The following is a 21,510-nucleotide window of genomic DNA, read 5'->3' on the forward strand; positions in this document are numbered from 1 at the left end:
AAATATAAAAATCCTTAGCTTCTTTGATGCTGTTATATTTTGTTCTCAGCCTTATATTTTTATAGTTTCACCATGCTGTGAAGCAACTGGTAAAATAATATATGCTCACGAAACTTCTGAAGAGATAGATCTATTACATCAACTATTAGAAAAAAGGTGAGAATTCTGACATGAAATAAGAATGACATCTAAAATTACAATTGAACATCTCAGCAGCTAAAGTATTATGTACTCCAATTATTTCTGTAATACCTTCATTTTAGCATAACATATCAAGCTCTACTCATAAGGTTTCTGAAGCTTTTTGTTCGTTCTAAATCTTACATAATAGAAACTGTACATGGGGGATCCTGGATCCCAACATAATTTGTTACAACAATGGCGTTATATCTATGACCTCACGGTTAGCTAGTGACTGCAACTCTTTGTTGCACAAAACCAATACTCGCATCACCAGAACTAGGAGCTCGGCTCTTAAATAGTCGATCAAGTTGCTCTTCTTTGCATAACTGTACATAAAAATGATTTGCCAAAGTACCTGTCAATTATTTACCGGAGGAATTAGATTATAATCTTTTTGCAAATGATGTGCAACTGGTTCCAAAACAACAGATATTATCAGGGAAATGATGAATTTATAAGCAAAATTCTCACGCTTAAACCTAATTTACTGTTATAATGAGACACATTTTAAATTGCTACACTGACAAGGCAGCATAAGAGATGAGAGAATGGGAACGGAAGTGCAGAAATGTAATGTTTATAGGTAGGCGACATCGAATATGAGAAAAAATACCATCAAGGACTGGTCAGATGTATTTAGTACAAAATAATACAGTAGATTTCACTAGGAAAAATTAATACTGGTCTAAATGAAATGTTCATGAAAATTATGAACTGAAAGAGCACAATTGAAGACTCACCTAAAATTCTTCAGAAACTTCACGCCAGAATGCTATACAAAATTATTTGAACACTGCACAGTTTGAACACCCAATATCAGTAAAAACCCATCATCAAGCACACCTACCAACAAGACCGATAACCTTCCCAGTCCACGGAAAAGGCAAGTGTGTCCACCGAATAACAATAAATAACAACTCAGACCTCAAAAAACTAAAAATTGCAATACTTTAAATGAAGAAGATGTTATGGGCATTTGCTTAAACACATAATCTTAGTTTAGAAGAATAACTTCCAAGATACAAATGCTACTTCAACTGCCCTTACACTACTTAAAAAACACTTCCAATTATTACTCTACAACTATAGATGCCCAGAGCACAATGTTTTGGAAAAGAAACTTTTATATTAATAGAATCTGAGTTACCATTCCATTATCACTTAAGATTATTACTCTTAACAGTCAACATATCATGTTATACATAATTACCAGAGTAACACACCCCATTATGTGCTACAAATAAAATATTACTAATTGAAATCTTAAGCTGAACCAGTAGTGTTTGTCAGACAGTTGCTATTCAGAAAGTTATGGTTGAAAAACATTAAACACCTATTGGATTTAAGGACAGATAATCGTGATTCTAAAGTCTAAACAGTTTGCAGAAACTAGTCTGGTTGGTCACACAAACAGGTGTGTGCCCAGATACTCTGGTGCTGGTTACAATATAAAACACAGCTCAAAAGTGTACTTAATTCTTCCTATATAATTTCAATGATTGACACTGTAACACAAGTCTAGCCAATTATACGGACTAACAAACAGTAGTTCCTTTTATGCAACAGTTCATTTAACTAAGAGCTGGTCAGATTTCGAAAAGGATCAGAGCTTCTGGACCTCATGTGATGACCAGGTGCAATTATCAGGGAAATGGTGTAATGCTGAAAAGTCTTCAAGCTCTATAGATTTTAAAAGTCTTGTAAAGTGGGATGATGTACCTGGTGTGGCCATCTCCTCAAATATAAAAAGTACTAACATAGAAATTACACCAAAGCCACCAATTATTGCTTACAGCGAAGAGAGTCTACCTATGCCATCCTATGAGCAAGAATAGCCAAAACCGACAAATAGTTACTTTAAAGCGTTGTTATCCAACTAAGGATTACTAAGTGATGACAACAGACAATATATACAGTGGTTAACCAACATAAAAGTTGCAACAGGAACAAGATCCAATTAGATACAGCTCTAGATAACAGAGAGGAATGCACTCAATAAACTAACAAGCAATCAAGAAAGCAAATAACAGAAATTGTCTGGAAAGTGGAAACACACATACACAACATATGCGTTTATGCTGACAATAGAAAAAAAAACATTGATGCAAAGCACACACAAACAGACCAGCCATGAACAGAATTACAATTTACATGTAACCTTTGCATGACAGATTTTTGTTATGGCCTCAACATGAAGGTTTTGGAGCTCTTCTAGAGTAGCCATGTCCAGGCCCAGAACATCCTCACCCTGCAGACAGAACAGTGAATATCACTTTCGAAAGTGCAATGTTTTTGTAGAAGTGTCCTATTGAGTACTGAGTACATAGCCGAGGCGTTTTAATATACAACAGATATATCATGCATGCTAAAACAATTCCCTAATTGAAACAATGCTCTAATTGATCAGTGAAAGTTAATGTCATCAAGCAATAAAGGGAATTTCATATACCTATTGGTCAACTACCGATATACCTTAGGCCTTTTAGTCTTGAGGACTATGACCAATTTAAAAAGGACAACAAGCTTTGGGCTCCTCCAAAGCCCACATTGGCACATTATATGTACAATTTGTACATTATTATATTGATGTAAGAAGTTATTCTATCATTTGATACATGGTATTTGAGTTTGGTTACTCATGGCCCATGGGGCATAAAATATGTTGCTTCTGCTACTGGATGAAATTTGGAGGCAACAGACATTTTTTCTTCTTTAAGACCCTAGATTTTACTGATTTGTTTACCCCCTAGTTCCTTCTAAATTCAAGTTAAGCTCATACTTTTTTTTCTTTCATTCCAGCTTCTGACCAGATGATTTTTCAAGTGCACCTAACTTCCTAGCACAAGTTAAATATAGAGAGTATCAATCTTTTAAAGGCAAAACATCTGGGAAAAAACAAATAAAACTTTTGAATTATAAGGACTAAGAGTCCCCCATGAAAAAGGATGGCAAGAGTGCTAAAAGATTGCAATCATAGATGAGCCCTCGGTTATTCATGCACATAATATCCTTGTAATGTTGATGTGTTAACTTATGCAATCAGGACCAGGATATACACATTTAAAGGGGACTATATATTTTTCATATTCATGTATGACTATATTATTGGATATTAGGTCGAAATTTGTGCACTATTCATGACTTTGCCCATATAAAGCAAAAAGCTAATATTTGAAAATTTGGGACGTCAAAGTTTAAAAATGCCTTTGAAAAGATTTAAACGGAACACACACACACACACACACACACACACACTATATATAGTATTACTGATCTGGTTTGCTGATACAATGCACTGTTGATAAGATACTATGATAAGATAACTTAAACGGAAACCGAGAGTCTGAAAGTATACATTAAAAAGGTTGAAGTTTCAAAAAAGAAAATAACAAACGTAAAAGACTGTAAAGAAAGAGAAGAGACAATTGTGCCCTCGCATACCTTTAGTCTTGAGATTAAACCCTCCAATTCCTTACATCTTCGCCTTTCTCTAATGTACTTCTCTTGTAATTCTTCAGATGTTCTTATCTCCTCCATGTCTACATCGGTCCCACTCCCATTCAGTAATTTCATCGGGTGACCATTAGAAATATATACATTTCCGTCTCTTGTTTGCAATTTTTTTGATGCATAAACCCCTTCAGATAAAATTTCCCCAGAATGATTTCCTGACTTGCGTAAATTTGCAACAAGAACCCACATATTTGCAAGCTCATTTTCAAGATGTTCTTCATGTTGTTTTGCTTCATCAAGCCTTCTGCGCATCTCAGCTTCTTTCTCATCTCTCTCAGACAAAGCAGAAACTAGGGAAGCTTCTCTTTGGTACATTGCATTAAGCTCTTGCCCCAGTTCCTCCACCAGTATTCCTTCTTCATGTTTTTTCAGTCGTTCATCTGGTCGCCTGCCAATGCTTCCATTTCTCTTCACATCATATATGGAAGCACCCTGATCAGAATTAGACTTACTGTTAAACTCTTTTGCAGCAGTAAGGTCAGCAGTCAATTTGGCATTTTGGTAAGAGAGCTTCGTCACTTCTTCAGCCAAGTTTCGGAGCTCAACTGCTGCAGCCGCCGCAAGTTCTTTTGCATATGTACCTTCTTCGGCAAGTTTTTGGCTGTGAATCACTAGCCCATCCTTTTCTTCTAGCATTTTAATCTGCTCTTGCTTCAGTGCCTCGATCTCAGCAGCCTACATGGATTATAGAATGACTTTGGAATATGTACGAACTATGCATCTTGAAATTATATATATGCACACATGCTTCAAGTGTATGTGATTTACGTGTATCAACAACAAACAAAGCATGCAAACGAAAAGCACGCAATACTTTGCAAACATAAAAAATCAAGAGAAGTAACCTGTTCATGGTGAGAATTCATCAAGGCATCACTTCTCGACTCTCTGGAGTCCCTAGAAAAAGCCCTATTCAAGCTCATAACACTTGTAGGCGTACTCTGATCCACATACATTTCATCATATGCATGAACACCATTTTTAGTTCCACTTTGTAAGTCCAGGGACAATTCATAACCAGTGGTAGATGTTTTAATGTTATTGTCTATATTTTGTAGTGAATCCTTTGAATTTTTAGTAGACAATGCAGAATCAAGCTGACGTCTTAGCAAAAGAATGGTTTCTTGCATCTCAGCATTCTCTGATACCTTTTAGCGGCAACAACTCATTAGAAATATGGCAAAGGTTTGGAAGAAGAGAACACATGGTAAGAAGAGTACCTTTAGTTGCAATTGCTCCTGAAGTATCCTGTTGTCTGCTGCTTTAATCTGGATAGGTCGCAATACAATAGGATCAATACAGTGCTAGTTTTTCTATTTGATACTAGAGTATCATCGCAACAGTGGTCAGGACATTAATATTTGAATGTACCTCAAGATCAAATGTTTTCTCATTGAGTTGTGAAGCGAGCTTGGATAGAGCCTGGGATCAAATATATATGCATTACAAAATTCACAGGTAAGACAGAAACCATACAAAGTTGAAGACTATACCAAGTTACTAAGAGAGTAATCAGTATATATAGAATTGTACGAACAGCATGATGTCACTCCCACACCCTTGTTGGAGCGATGGAATCACACCTCTTATATGCTTAATTTGTATAGAAGAGATTTTGCCAAAGACAAAACAGTAAATTACTGAAAAGTGATAATTATAGGACATCAACAAGCATGCAGGGAATTCATTAACTAGAGGGAGTTTATTAGAGGCAGCAAATTGAGTGCAATTCATGATACCATTTAGTATCAGAATGGATTTCTTAGTCCTTGTATAATCCGTGTACTAGCTTTACTATATAAATGTCAATTTATATTGCTTAGCAAATAAAATGAAATTACCTGAGACATTTCATTGATATTTGAAGTACAAGGAGCAATCTCTACAGATCCAATCATGCGTTGCTCCAGTGTACGTATTTGAAGTTTCTTTTCTCTAATTTCATCCTTCAATCGTCGCATGTCTTCCTATATTTACAAATACGACTATCAAGCTGCACTCTCAGGTATTTTTTAAGTATATATCATGCTCTCCAGAAAGCAATATTTAGCATTATTTTAGTGTTGAAACTATTAGAAAACCGACCTGGTTTTGTAAGTCATCAGGATTTCTTGCTGCTTCTTCTGAAAGTCTTTTCAGTGAACTAGTACATAGTGCTACCTCTCCAGCTAACATTTTAACTTGCTCACGAAGAAGATCCATTTGATCAGTAATAGTTGTTCCTGTCTGCACAAGGCCACTCAGCATTCTAGCAAAACATAACTCAGAGTGCACCAATCCAAAAAGAATCCTATACAATCCTACTTAATTGGAATTAAATAACAAATACTGATATGAGATGGAACATGGAGGGGACAATATTCTGATGATACACAGCATACTGAAATTTGAGACATCTGAATGACAAAATACAAAAATCTTGTCACCACGATATTGGCTTTTTGAAATTTTATGACTCAATTAAGAAATATGGCATAATGATAAGAGTTACTAATACATATATCCCTAATGATGATCATAAACTGGAAATCCACTTTCATACTTTCACCTCACAATTTAATGATGATAAGAGGGTAATAAATCAGATGGCAGCACATAACTGCAGAACAGCCTTTAGAACTGAAAAAATATACTTGGTACATGCAAAGAACTGAATCATTGCAACTTGTGGACATAGAATATACATGTCAAAAGCACCCAATCAAATGACTCAGGGATAAAATAGTTGACAAAATTTTACTTCATCTACAAGCAAAAAAAAGTAACACCTTCTCTTTATTATTATTGTACTATCTTTATTTTACATTACATCATGTGTCTGGACATTTATTCAAGTTAAAACAAACCACACAAACCCAGTGCACCCACTCGTAGATATTTTTTTCAAGTTAATAGTATTTATTTTTATCTAATTCTATCAGTTATTAAATGGCTTTGAAGATATTAAAAACATATGCTCTTACTGGAGGTAGATGCCGAGTTCCAGCAGTTGCACTGAACAGGTCGCCTGCCAGGGTTCTTGCTGGAAAAGAATCAGTAACTGAAGAATCTTCACGCCTTCTGCTAATTGATTTTCTTTGTCCTTCCCTCGTATCACTGAACGTCACTCTATTTTGGGATGATCTTGCTGAGGACGCAGGTGAACCACTTGCCGAGCTCTCACAATCCGTACTAGGAGATGACCTAACCATATTATCTGGTTTCTGCACAACAAAGAAAATTTCATATTAAAAAAGGCCTCCAAAAAATATACTCCCTCTGTCCCAGCAGGTTCTTTACGTTACTTTTTGGCACGAATTTTGAGACTCTTATAAAGTATAGTTCCATAATATTTTTTTTAAATTTTTTTTCCCTGAATAAAAGTTTGACGTTTAAACTTTTATTCAAAAGAATTAAAAAAAGGTTATGGAACTATACTTGCGTGCAAACAGTGTACATAAACAAACACATGGGACGGAGGGAGTATAGTACAAGGTACAACCTACGGTGAAATTAGGTAAATGCTCTAATTTAACTTGCATAAGGAAAACTATCACACTCAACGAAATCAAATGAGTAAGACAGATCTTTTTTTCTAAAATAATACAGGTCTGCACTACATTTTTGCAGTCATTTAATTATTAGTAGCTTACTAGTACTAGATATGTTCCAGAGATAGTTGAAGGGTTACATAATTCAGGTTATACATTGGTAAATATGGTGTGCTGTTCCCTTTAGGGATGAAATTATGAATCATTTATGAACCACAATACACCTGAAATAAACATTCCAGGAATATTCAGTTAGTGGGCGATTAATCACTTATAGGAAATCGGAATTTTGAACAAATCTAGAAACGTTAAAAGGGGCAGCCACTGGCATGACCATTCTTAAATTTCCAAATACATATAGTCAATTAAGATTTTAAACAGTAAATAGATGACACCTTGTTGAGACTAGGAGATGCCTTTCTTTTGTTTACATTTTTATTCCGAATCCAATCTCAAGTGTGTTACGGAAAGTAATTGTTTATGGCGTATAATTTTCCTGTTTTAGTCAAGTTAGCTTCAGATGCTCCTTTGCGTAATAGCTTGACCGTAAACCACAAGTTTAGTGCACTATGGCACATTTAAATACCTTGGGAACCGTCTATGTCACTCGGACTCTTTATTTCACCTTGAGTACCCGTGTCGGACACTCAACCCTTAGACTTAGACACTTATTTAAGGCCAAAAACATGTACATTTTTCAAAATGTTACCAAGTGTATACTTGGACACTTCTAGCGGAGTCCGAGTAACAAAGCATAATAGATTATCAAATAGGAAATATCAACCAAGGTACAGTCAACTCTTAGAACAATACAAAGTGTCATCTGCAACATCACAAATTATATTTATGTGCCAGGTCTAGACCTAGCTTTCGTAGTATTTACAAATGCCACTAACGAGTCACGGAATAACCAATTGCCTAGGAAGCTTGATTTAATAATAAAGAGTAATAACCGAACAGGTGATGGCAAAAAAGTGTACTGACGATCAATTCTTTTTAGGAACTAAAGAAGATAATTCTGAAAGTGTTGTGTTTCTTTAACCAGTTCTATAATGATAAAGGAGTTATACCAGCTCTTCATTCCCCGTTCAGACAATCTAGAACATCTATAGTAGCTTCAATCGCAGGCCAGATACCAAGGAAATAAAATCATTTTGCAGAAAGTTACTTACTTTGAGTTTAAACCAGCCAAGCATTCCTTTCCTCGTGCTCTTTCTGTAATCTTTCATCAGTTCATCAAGATCGGTAACCTCGCTCCTTCCATATGCTGAAGTTTCTGAATTAATGCTTCCAGCATCATCGTCAAGCATCAGTTCACGTTTTCTGTCTGGCAAATAGGCTAACTGCATAAACAATTTTATAGAATGCATATCAACTCAATAAGGCATGTCCCGCATTTTCCCTTTAATAATAAAAATTTCAATATCGTAAAGGTAAAAGTTCAGTAATAGAAAATCTTGCAATAAATTTTATGCATGTACAGGCATAATCTAGAATTATTCAGAATTTGTTTCTTCCTGCTGATGATCTAAATGTCAGGTACCTCATCTTCACCAAAAGAATGTCGCCGTCTGTGGCCCAACTTTCCAGGAACACTGGATGGCAGTGTACTTTTTGTGGATACCAGGATTAATTTAGTCAGTCTTTGAATCCTTCCCATTAAAGCTGCTTTGGCTTCTTCTTCTTCTTCCAGTCTGGACTGAAGCTTAACCTGCCCAGCCTCTAACTACAATACAGACGGATTTGACATTTAAAAGGACCGTACAGTGGAATAGAAAGCTGGTGTAAATTGTACTTGAAACTGAAAGAATATGTATTTAATATATATAAATTTCAAAGTCTGCACATATTTTTAACTTGCAAAAAAAATATTGAAATATGTGTGTGTGGGGTGGAGAACTAGGTTTTAAGAAGTAATGAGAAGTTCTCAGTAAGTAAGAACTTACTTGCATACATTATCAAAGAAACGGCAAATACTTTGAAGAAACATACCTGAAGCTTTAAGTTAACCAAATCTTCTTGGTTAGGTGCCACTACTAATGGATTCTCCATCATGCCAAGCTTTAATTGCTGCAGCTCTTGTTTTAAGATTGAAATTTCCTTCTGGTATTTTTTAATGAGAGATTTCTCATCCATAATCTAAATATGAGACCAAAAGTGTAGCTGTGTCAGGACTAATACATGTAGGCTAATGCTATATGTGGCAACATTCTACAATTTACAGATATGCCTATCTCACCTTATTCTGGGAAGCTTTAAGTTCTACATGCTTGCTACGATGTGCAAACTTCAGTGTATTGTGTGTTTCTTCAGTGTTGGTAGAGGCAGGGGTGACTGTGCAAATAAGCTGCAGAAGATTCAGAAAACACACAATTAACAGTCAGAAATATTAAATGTAAAGTAAAAGAAGAATCATAACGCGAACTAGGTTACTCACAGAAACTCGTCCATGGCCACTAAGAGATGACTGCAGCAAACGTGTGAGTTTTGAATCTCGATATGGGATATGAGTAGCCTTCCCATCAGTTAACTTAGATATCACCTGCAAACGGATTTCAATAAAATATGAAAAAAGGGTTTCGTGAACTACAATAGACCAAGTAAAATAATTGATTTGAGAAACTATTGGACATGACTGCTTAATACCGCCTCCATTCCATTCATTTTTGTCACATGTCCTATTCTATTTGTCCCAAAACTATTGTCCACATTCAGTTAATATGGTAATTAGGTGTTTATTAAGTAAGCTTATAAGATGGGTCTGGGTCCCTGACATTGCATACCATCAGCGGAGAAAAACAGCTAAAGTATGCAATAGTTACCAAACGATTGTATTGTCCAGCGCTTTTTTTCCCGCTGGATGTAAGCAATTAACATTCGTATGTTCTGGACCAGCAGCCTTATAAGATAAACAATACAATCGTTTGGTAACTATCAGCTTGTTTAATATGATTGAATAAAAGGTAAAAATCTGATTTGTGGACAAAATAAGTGGGATGGAGGGAAAATTAATAAACCGGTGTCAAACAAATAGAAAGATATGTCATGATCTGTTTGGATATTAGTCCAGCAGAATGACTAAAGTGTTATCATAATACAAGAGAAGATGACCAATATCTTACGGTGCCAAGAGTTAGCAAGCTTTTATTTATGTATGATCCTTCTTTTCTCCTTAGTCCAGTTGTCTCTGTTTTAGAACTTTCAGATCCTGCCAGGTCGATCAAATGCTACAAAGAAAATTTTAAGTATGAATGGAACACCGCAATCACTAAACTGAACTGGAGGAAGAGTAAAAAGTTGCACTTGGTTAAACAATTAGGAATGTTGATACAAAAGATCAATCAATCGAATGAAAGTTTCTTCATTAGTATCACCAACATTTTCATATGGTAAACTTACCAGCTGTGATAGGGTCACTTCCTCCCCCTGATCTTCCCCACATGGACTGCTTTCAATAGTCTGCAAAACAAAAGGAAACACCCCACGGTTTATAGCTATTTTTGAATATATATATATATATATATATATATATATATATATATATATAAAGTAAAAGGTTGAATGTATTCTAAATATTTCCTCAAAAGACCCTATTCATTTCTTTTTATATTGTTTACACTTTTCCTTATTTTACATAATACTTTTAGTATATATTTGTATAGATTACAGATAGGGGTGTTTCCTTATGTACTTATGTGTGTGCGCGCAATGCGCACGTGCATTTGGGTGACTGTATATATCATGGCTATTACGGTGAACTTATGTACTTGTGTGTGCGCGCGCAATGCGCGCGTGCATTTGGGTGACTGTATATATCATGGCTATTATGGTGAACTCTCTCTTTGTTTCTCCCTATCCTGTGGCAAGGCAGAACTTCGCTACCCTCTCTCCTGTGCAGTGAGTTTGTGCCGGTTTTGACCCGGATAAAACCCAGTTGAAGGTCCAACTGTGACTAGTGGAATACCTAGCCATTTGGTCACTTGATCATCTGCCAAAAGTTGATCAAATTTTCTCAACTCATCAGCGATCGAGTTTATCACAACTTGCAGACTCGTTGGGTGCTGTGACAACCATGGTATATACATACATGTACATAAAAATCAATATAATACGGAAAGAGTTATGTCTTATACTTCAAACACTGGCTTTGATTGCAGACCCTCAAGAAAAAATGAGAGCACCCCAAGATCGTTGAACTTGGATAATATAAATCAAATTTTCGATAGCACACTGAATGAAGTATGATCAAACCTCATCTATAGATACTAAACTATAATAATAGAAAATAGGTATATTTTGTAGTCTGGTGTGGTGCTTTTGGTTACCCCTTCTAAACACATCCATCAATATTTTCAATTCAGTTAATGTAAAAGCGATAAATATAATACTAAAAGAAATTCTTACAAATGTCTAAGGTTCGATTCCCACCAACAACATATTATATTTAAACTTTTAGAATATTAATTTTACAGATATATAAACATAAAATCCTGAAAATTACATTATATTTTATTTTAAAATTATTATAATAATATAAAAATATACTCCCCGTTCCGTCCATTTGTTTACAGCTTTTTTTCATTGTTCGACATGTATTTTAAAGTGTATATAAAATATAATTTCATAACTTATTTTTAGTATTTTCTTTTTTGTATAAAAGTTTATACATTAAATTTTTATGCAGAAGAAAAAAGTATAAATAATTTATAAAACTATGTTTTATAAGAACCTTAAAATGCGTGTCAAACGGTTCTCCTCCAATGTAAACAATTGGAGGGGACTGAGGTACAAGCTGTAAGCTAGTAAATGTAATAATCACACAATATTATATGTCAGACAATCATATATAATCATAATGGGTCATGTTCCTCTTCGAACCATTAGCCTAAGAACTCTTAGAACCTTGTAGTGTTCAAAAAGGGTTCTGCAGTAGAACTACACATGCAAAAAGTGTCGTGTTTATGTATTATATTTTAAAATTAGTTTTGAACACACACAACGATGTACTCCCTCCGTCCCAAAAAGAGTGAGCTGGTTTGACTTTCACGGAGATTAAGAAAAAGGTAGTAAAAGAAACTAAATTTAGTTGAAAAGTGAGTAAAGTGGTGGGACCCATCAATATTTAATAATAGATTTGAGATAGTGGATGAAAGTAGTGGGTGTAATAGTGTTTATATTATTATAGAATGGAGATAGTGGAAGAAAGTAGTGGGTGTAATAGTGAAAAGTAGTGTCCAAAAATAGTAAGTATAATAGGTTCATTCTTTTTGGGACGTCCCAAAAAGGAATAAGGGTCAATTAAAATGGGACTGAGGGAGTAAAAAACATGTGTATAGATTTAGATCCTGAATATCTATTCAAAATTTAGGGTTCTGCTGCGAAACCTTAGTGGTTCCATGGTTATTTTAAGGAATGGTTCTCTCTTGAGAGCGACCCATAATTATTAAAGCATCGTTCTATAAAATTCAGAACATATTTATTTAAGTATCAACTAAATGTATCATGTGTGATATACACATATTATATATTATATATAATATAATATATATATATATAATATGTGTGTATATATATATATATATAATATGTGTATATATATGTTACTATATATGTGCAAGAAGGAGAATTCAATGAACAAAAACCGTACATGGTGTCCACAAAATAAGAAACCCAATGATGATTAATGTGGTGGTAGTTGCTATAAGATACCCCCACTCACATTTAGAGAGGCAACATGGCGAATGAAAAAAGAACTCCACTTGAGGACCAATGACATTGAATGCTCACCATGAAACATTCAACAGTCATATGATTTTAAGTCATATGTATTATGCAATATTTGTTGGGTCCTAACCCGAGGTTCTTAAAAGATGATATTATCGTAAGATTAAAATAACTGATTTAGAAAATTCTTTCATATATCAACGCAACATAAAAGTTTTGATGTCAAGAGCAATCAATAAAAACAAAATACACCCAAAGATAAATCATTACCAAGGTGAATATTGTGTGGCTCCGACTGCTTAGCAGGTTGAAATTATTAGATCCCACATGCCTGTGTGCTGCACCAACGTCAGACTAATTTGTTACAAATGAAAGGACACAAAACATTCAGTGCTTGCAGCACGAGTTAAGTTAATAAACAAGAGTAAAATTAAACCTAAGACAAAATAAAATAAAATACGTCGGATTTACTTTATTACTTGTTTTAATTATAATAAGTTGTTTCTCTAAAGAACCAAGAGTAATTATATCTACCTTCACCGGATGCGATTAGTGACAGAGCATGAGCAGGAGATAAAACAACTTCCTCTTTGATTCCTTCGACATATGTTCCCTGCAACAATTCAGACGAAACACCTGCTTATATGCCTGTACAAAATCCAAGTCATAGAGTCCTCGATAAAATCCACATACCTAAACCTACCTTGTGTGTGTGCGAGAGAGAGTAGAGAGAAGCAACATATAAAAATTTAATACGATAATAAGTCACCAAAATAGGCTCAGATTTATATTATTACATTGTACGGAGGCCGGAGGGAATATTGCAAATGGAATTTTGTGGAGGCTTTTGTTCCCTTATGCTAACTTTTTATATTAAATAAATCGCGTTTATAATCATCTTCCGCCACTTCATGAAACCACAAAACAAGGATATAATCATTTGTTTTTTAATGATAAAACATCTCAAAATTAAACGGGAGCAAGAAAAGTTTTCTTCATAAACAACAAAGGTAACTGAACCACAGATTATATATATAGTCAGAACTGGTTTCCCCGAGTTCCAATGATAATGTCAATAATTCATTAATATTGAAAAATAGCTCTGTGAATGATGTTGGCTCTCAGTTCATTCGATTATTCGTTAATATTGACAAATAACTCTCTAAATGATGTTGGAAGAGAGCGGCCCTACCCTCCATACAAACAAGAAGCACACATAACATAATTTCTTTATCATAATCAACTTGATACAATACAAATTCATACTCGCAAGTAAACCAGAACCAGGATACGTACCTGAGAATCCTCTCTTATCTTTAGATTCTGTCCAATGGGATCAAGCAGGTCATTGATAACCTATAAATCATCGAATATACAATATCAGTCATAAAGTTTTGGATGAAACCATGACAAGAGGTAAATTCTATTCAAGATGTATCAAAAAGAAACAGATTTTGATATTCAGATCAAAAGGCCAGGAGTTAACTACAGAGTGTGTATGATAACGAACCCTTCATCTCTCTACTCATGATAATAGGGGGTAACACTTGATAGATATCATCAATGAGAATGGGATGGGTGGAGATACTTAAAAAATGGCAGTTTAATTAAGTCATTTCATGCATGCACAACATATAGACTTAAAGGTGGAAGTGTTGACAAATTCTGGCTTGGAGGTACATCTAATGAACAGCCATGTCAGAAATTTACTTCAGGAGAATAGTATTTTGTAAATGCCGATTCTAACTTTTCGGGTAGCAAGAAAAAAGAGGTTGCGGCAACAAAATCTGCAGATCTAGAGATCAAGAAATTTTTTTTAAGGCCTATAAGTTACATAATCTATGGTGCATGACTACATATTATTTATTTTGTATTTTTTTTTCTCTTTTACAGTGATGACAAGGCTACAAGAAACATCCTCAAAACCCAATGCAGCATAACCTATTGTTTTTAGCAACTTAATTTTACCAGAGATGATTGAAGATACCATTATATCATCAATCATCAAATTAGCCGAATAAGTAGCAGACATTTCAAAATTGGATTAATAAAGATGTATTTTCACCTTCTTAAAGATGCCAATTTCCAGAAACACCTTAAAGAGGCCGGAATACGATTTCGAACATATTCAGTTGATCCAGAATGGATCAGTTGAATATTTTATTAGGGGATTGGGGCTACATATATAAGCTATAGATCACCATTTGAAGTACTATTTGTATATGCAGCACGACTCCTTACACTTTTTTAAGATCTACCTCAAAATATAATTGAGTGTACAGTATTACAATAATTCACTTTTCATGTTCCAAAATTAACCACAGCTAACTATTATTCCGTATAACACAGACATACTACTTTTCGCCTACGCTGACAAAATAATCTTATTCGGTGATGGAAAAACCATTTTAAATCTCTTCAAAACGTTTGATTAACTTCAGAAAATCGATTATGATCTGACTAGCACAGTAGTACCATCATGTTTCTACATATTTGCAGTTGTTAGGGATGCTGCTACTTTAGAAAGTAGAGTTGCAAATTTGTAAGCAAAGATTGTCTTAATAATCATCAGGGTAAATCCCCCTGTAGCTATTAATCAACATGTAAGAATCATTTTTTTTAAATAAATGTTATTTTGTTAGCGCAATCCACATGAAAAAATTCTAGAACCACTGTGTGCTCCAGAATTTTAATAGACCCCTCCTGGCTACTGCTTCATATATGTGTTTCAAACAAATTTTAAGGGAATAAATATAGAACAAGTTAACAGTCATATTCATAGGGAAAATAAAATAAAGATAATAGCGCACAAGTCAACTAACCTCGTTGTATATTTCCAGGTATGAAACACGAAGAAGATATTCCCGCCCTGGTGTCTGAGAAACAAGTACTTGATAAAGAGGCCAAGAGGCATACTAAACTTTGATGCTTCTTTTTAATATTGATTCTCCCCCATACCATTTATATTGTCCACTTCACTTCTGATGCGTATTTTAAGGTGCATACGAAATACAGTTCCATAATACTTTTTCTGAATGAAAATTTGATATTCATATTTTTTCAGAGGAAAAAATTGAATAAAGTATGGAGCTATATTTTATACGAACCATATACTATAAGCCAAAAGTAAAGCAGATAATATAAATGGGACAGAGGGAGTATCTACTAAAATTATAGCATGGCAATGCTACATACATATATTAACTGAGATTGGTGTTATTGTGTAGAAGTTAAATAGATGTTATACCTCTTGTATTATGCTAAAGACATCCTTCACTGCCAAGGGGATGATCCCAGGTGACTTTTGTTCGCCCTAGACACAACACAGGACATTACATATGCACAGTAGTAAAGTACAGACAAGTTATATTATAAGAAAGTTGATAAGAACATGCACAGAGCATTAATATGTTCTCGGACCACTAACTACTAAATTCATGCACTTCCATTTTCAATTAAATGTACTGGCAATCAATAAAGGCATTACACCCTAATTATTTAGATGGTGGGGATCATTTAACAACTTTTAAGGGCGACTTGACCCAATTAAAAGGTCACAACTCAGTAATGGTACTCTTGTTTGTAGGGAATATAATCATGAGATTAAATAATAAAATTATATTGCAACCACTGTTAGCAACAGGATTTACTCCCTTAGAGCATCTCCAACCATCTAAAACCTTTGGCTAAAAGTTGAATTGGCATACCTAAAATAAAAAAATTTAGCCAACAGCTCCAAAAACTCAACTCCAATCATGCTCAGCTGTTGTCTATAAATTTGGCCAACCTCCTATGGATGGCTAAATTTGTCGAACCTCTACAGGTCTGTAAGAAAATCTGTAGGAAGATTGTACATCATTTATTACCATATTGAACTGATATATTCTATTTTAACAATTTAAAATATTAATAACATACTATTTTTAAAGTATAGCCAACCAATATAGCCAGTACCATTGAAGCAAAATGTCTTACAGGTTCAGCAAATTTTACATAATGTCTTACAGGTCCAATTTAGCTCACAATTATAGCCAACGCCGTTGGAGATGCTCTTAGGCTTTAGCACGGTCAGTTAAAATATATTGCAACTACTATTAGCACCTGGATGTTACTCCTTTAGCATGATCCTTTTTTTTTCTATTTAATATATGCATCTAAAAGAAGTATTACACGTTTGTTAAGTTAAGGATCACATTTATAGCAGGCTTATCCATTGACAAGATTGCCATATCCATACAAATACACCAGGATGTTACTCCTTTAGCAGAATCTATCTTTTTGTTTAGTATATGCATTTAAAATAATGATTACATATTTGTTTGTAAAGGAATATATATATTCATATTATACACACACACACACACGCATATCGGATTATGCATCGACTAGATTGGCATATCCGTACTAATATGAATGAGAGCAATGGTTGCACCCGTTATTTAATTTGTGCATAAAAGATTTATTATCACACTAGATTCAAGGTAGTTGCTTTAATGCATATATAGTCATATTCAGATATTATTGTTATTTTATTTGTTTATGGAAATCATTTTAGTATTTTACCATACAATCCATAATTAGTTTTTTTGTAATATAAATAGTCACTATCCTAAACTAATCACACTAAACAAACATGACCTTAAAAAAAAATACCAAATTAATATTAATCTAAATCCATGATTGATTGTAAAAATATGTTTCATCAACTATCAGTTCACAGTGTACCAAGAATTCTTCCTGCAATAAAAGTAATCACAACTCATTGACCATGATTAGACTAATGTGTACAGCCTAGTCAGATGTAAACAAAGTCCATTTAGAATTCTTGCTATAATTCATAGAAGGAATTGAAGTCCACTAATAAAAATAGGATGCAGAATAACAAGTTAACAACTAGTAAAGGAAGATAAGTACCAAACCTTTGATTTAAAATAATTAATTGTTTCATAGGTGGGCGTATTCCTTGTTTATTAAAGTTTTCAACATCTTGTCCTATTTACTGTATAATAGTTACTTATTACTTTCTCGTCTATTTTGAATTAGAAGTTTAAGAATAATCGATCTTCATATGTAATGGGCCTGTGGTTAGAAATGACAAACATCCATACCTACCAACAATAGTGCCTCCAAATCAAAGTAGAACACAAGTATTTAAGTTCTACCAAGAGAAGTGGTCATCGATTTTGGCATGGAAGAATTGTTGTAAGATGTTTTAAATAGAAAATTCATAAGTAGCTTACATGCATTGTATGTGTCTTCCCGCTGCTAGTTACACCATAAGCAAATACAGTGCCTGCAAAAATAATAACGAAATTGCATAACTTAATTGCCTAAGAAACTAGTCCAGCAGAATATATACAGAATTCAAATATACATATCTAAATTATTTAACAAGAAAACTTAATTACCATTAATTCCTTCCATGGACCCACTCACAACATGCTGAGCGGCTATATCATAAACATGTCGAGTAGTTGTTGCGGGACCAAAAACTCTGTCTACAATAGGAATACTTAATAAAAATTAGAGTGAGAAGTAACCATGCATAATCTTACAATGTAACAAGTGATGGATAACAAATGAAGTTAAAACTAAAAAAGTAAAGAGTAAATCTTGTGAATTTCAATTTATCAACTGAAGATAGAATGAAGAATGAAGACATTGGGGCTAAGACCATCTCCAAGCCATAACATCAAAATAGTGTAACAATTACATCGTTCTGGTGTAAAAGTTACACTATACACAAAAGCAACTCCAACCCATTTACACAATATATTCCACTAAAAGAATCTTTCGTCTATAAAAACTTAAAAAGACATATTCCTCTAACATTTCCAAAAGTCATTGTGTTGTTGGGGTATGATAGGATATGAATGGGACATGGAGGGAATAAATGTATTAACAGACATAAGGCTATACTTGGAATTTTGAAACACTAGTTGAGCCAAAATTTGGTGTTACACTAACTATTATGTGTGGCTATTAGTTATTAGAATATTATAGTGTTGGGTTCAACTGTTCAAGTTTGAGTTTACACTATAATAGTGTAAACTTTACGCTATTATAGTTTTCTGGTCTCCAAGGAGAAGTAGCTCCCGTAGAAGGGAAAAAAATGCAAGGGAGCGTCGTTTAAAGTGTTTTAATCATGTCAGGTAAAGTGTTTTAGTAATGCACAGGCGCACAACAAAGACTTGGAAGTGCAACCAAAAATACTTAGTCATAAATTATTTGCAAAGATCCAGAAGATTTGGAAGAGAAGAGGCTAGCAGTGGAATAAGAATTAGTTATAAATAAATCAAAGGAAAAGAATGTTTAAGGTGACCGACCTTGAAATGTAAGTATTGTGCATGTAACCTAAGAATTTGACTATGTGGGAATCTTCTCGTCCACATTTTCACTTCATACAAACTCTTTAATTAATTACCCGTCCCTTGACAAAATGAACTGTTTTTACAAGTTATATTATACTTGTTCAAGATTGTTAACCTAATTAAACTAGTCATCAACCACTTAAAATGCAATATACAACTCTAGAGACAGAGTTACATCATTACACTCTGGTAGATGCATGTTTTACCCCATCTGAATTATATTGCACTAACCAGTAACCACTAACATTCCTTTCTTCTCATTCCTTTTTGCCTTCTGATCAATATATACTTGCAATTTTTACAATTATACAAGAATATGGTCAAGTTGTTACGATGACACGGTATCAGCCTATCAGGTATAAACTACATTGTTGAAATACAACAAAACTGTGGCTTACATAAGAAGTACCTCCCAGCTCATATACGCTTTTTTAAACCTAAGCAGCAAAAGTATTTTTTCCTTATAAAACATTGTTAGTTTTAAGCATTGTAATTAACAGTAATGCACAGCGACTTACCAAATCCATAAGCAATAGACGAATTATACTCGTTCCGAACCGTATAATCTCCATCAGCAAACCACGCAATCTCATCGCCTTTTCCAATTTCTCGAGAACTGTAACAATTAAGTTGACATCTCAACATATACACATACAAAAGTCGAAGTAATTGACCCGAGTGTGTATAATGAGTACCTCAGCGGCCTAAACCTCACCGTAACGGTGACGCTCTCTTTCGATTTGTTGGAATCCGGACGGTCGAACACCGGCGGCGTTGACGGACTCGGCGGAGGTCTCGAAGATGACCTAGACGAAGACGATGACGGCGACGGTCGAGTAGCGGAGGACTTCGTCGCCGGAGGGGGTACCGGCGCCGGCGACTTCCTCGATCGGAACGGAGAAATAGAAGATCGAAGCCTCGAAGATGAAGACATCTGAGGGACTGAAGAGAGAGAAATTGAATGTGTGTAGAGAGCAGAGGGGGGGGAGAGAGAGAGTGTGTGTGTTTTCTTGTTTTGCCGCCCTTGCTTGCTCCAAAATGTGGTTTGGGGGTTCTTTTACTTATTTGGGTACTTTGAATTTTTCCTCAGGTCGTCTTTCAAGTTTCATCTTTCACGTTTTTTTGTTGGGTCCTGTTCCCCGACGAGTGATTGTCAGGGAACATTTACACAACACGTCCCAGCCGTTGGATCGACGATCCAACGGCTGGGACAAAAGGAAAATTTTTTAAGTATCCGCGCTAAATAACCGTGGACACCGGATCTTTCCGTGTTTCTTACGCGGACACACAGGGCTATCCGCGGTTAATAACAGCGGACAACACAGAAACAAACCTAGTTCTCTCCTTCTCCAAAAAAAAAATTATACTCTCCTTTTTAAATTTATGGATTTAGATGATTATTATGATTAAACTAATTTTGTTTTGAATAAATAACAATTAACTTTATTTTATATTATATGTTTAGAATTCTTTGTTTATATATTTTTAATAGTTAGTAGATTAGTATTAAAATTATCATTATTACCTATACATTCTTATGTTAGTATTTTATTATAAATTTAATTGTTATTTTTTTAAGTTTTTTTATTGATTTCAATCAATTTTTTTTGTGAATAGTTAATATATAATTTTTATTCTTGTCACATATTATATATTATAAGTATTATTTATTTTTTGTGTTATATAAAATATATTTAAATTTAATTTATTTAACAAAAATATAAAATGCTATTTAGACAATGTATGTTTTTAAACGTTTATGCTAAATATTTTTGTATTTTCTCGATCCTTCCTGCTTTCTAGCTGCATGGTTTGCTGTTTATATTGTTTCTCTCTTTTACTTTAACAAGGCTGTGTAATTTTGTAAAGGACTTCGTGGTTAGGGTGATATCTATGTACTTAAAGAGAATATATAATAAATATTATTCTCTTTTATGTGGTATATATAACATATAAATATTATTCTTTGTAAAGTATATAAATATTATTCTCTTTTATGGGGTATATATACCACATAAATATTATTCTCTTTTAAATTAATTTAAAACTTAAAACAAGAAAAATGTCTAAAAAATATACATTGTCTAAGTAGCATTTTATATTTTTGTTAAATAAATTAATTTTAAATATAATTTATATAACACAAAAAATAAATAATACTTATAATATATAATATGTGACAAGAATAA

General features: G+C 34.0%; 1 protein-coding gene across 2 annotated transcripts; it reads right to left on the reverse strand.

Moving 5' to 3' along the window:
- Positions 1 to 187: 187 nt before the first annotated feature.
- LOC108215647 (kinesin-like protein KIN-7C, mitochondrial) lies at positions 188 to 20,379 on the reverse strand. Of its 2 annotated transcripts, none has more exons than XM_017388177.2 (26): positions 20,017 to 20,379; positions 19,840 to 19,937; positions 18,359 to 18,448; positions 18,191 to 18,243; positions 16,198 to 16,263; positions 15,773 to 15,826; positions 14,247 to 14,306; positions 13,485 to 13,563; positions 13,221 to 13,288; positions 10,626 to 10,685; positions 10,349 to 10,453; positions 9,664 to 9,768; positions 9,466 to 9,573; positions 9,219 to 9,365; positions 8,770 to 8,952; positions 8,399 to 8,569; positions 6,660 to 6,899; positions 5,782 to 5,922; positions 5,538 to 5,663; positions 5,068 to 5,118; positions 4,917 to 4,964; positions 4,542 to 4,844; positions 3,625 to 4,371; positions 2,342 to 2,431; positions 924 to 976; positions 188 to 538 (listed from the first exon to the last, which is right to left on the reverse strand). In XM_017388177.2, exons 1-25 carry the CDS (start codon positions 20,253 to 20,255, stop codon positions 956 to 958), a joined length of 3,453 nt encoding a protein of 1,150 aa, XP_017243666.1. In that variant the 5' UTR covers positions 20,256 to 20,379; the 3' UTR covers positions 188 to 538; positions 924 to 955. The 2 variants fall into 2 exon arrangements, with proteins under 2 accessions (XP_017243666.1, XP_017243667.1); XM_017388178.2 differs by having other exon boundaries at positions 443 to 538; positions 2,335 to 2,431.
- Positions 20,380 to 21,510: the final 1,131 nt, after the last annotated feature.

This window comes from Daucus carota, chromosome 4, assembly GCF_001625215.2.
Source record: "Daucus carota subsp. sativus chromosome 4, DH1 v3.0, whole genome shotgun sequence".
NCBI classification, from domain to species: domain Eukaryota; kingdom Viridiplantae; phylum Streptophyta; class Magnoliopsida; order Apiales; family Apiaceae; genus Daucus; species Daucus carota.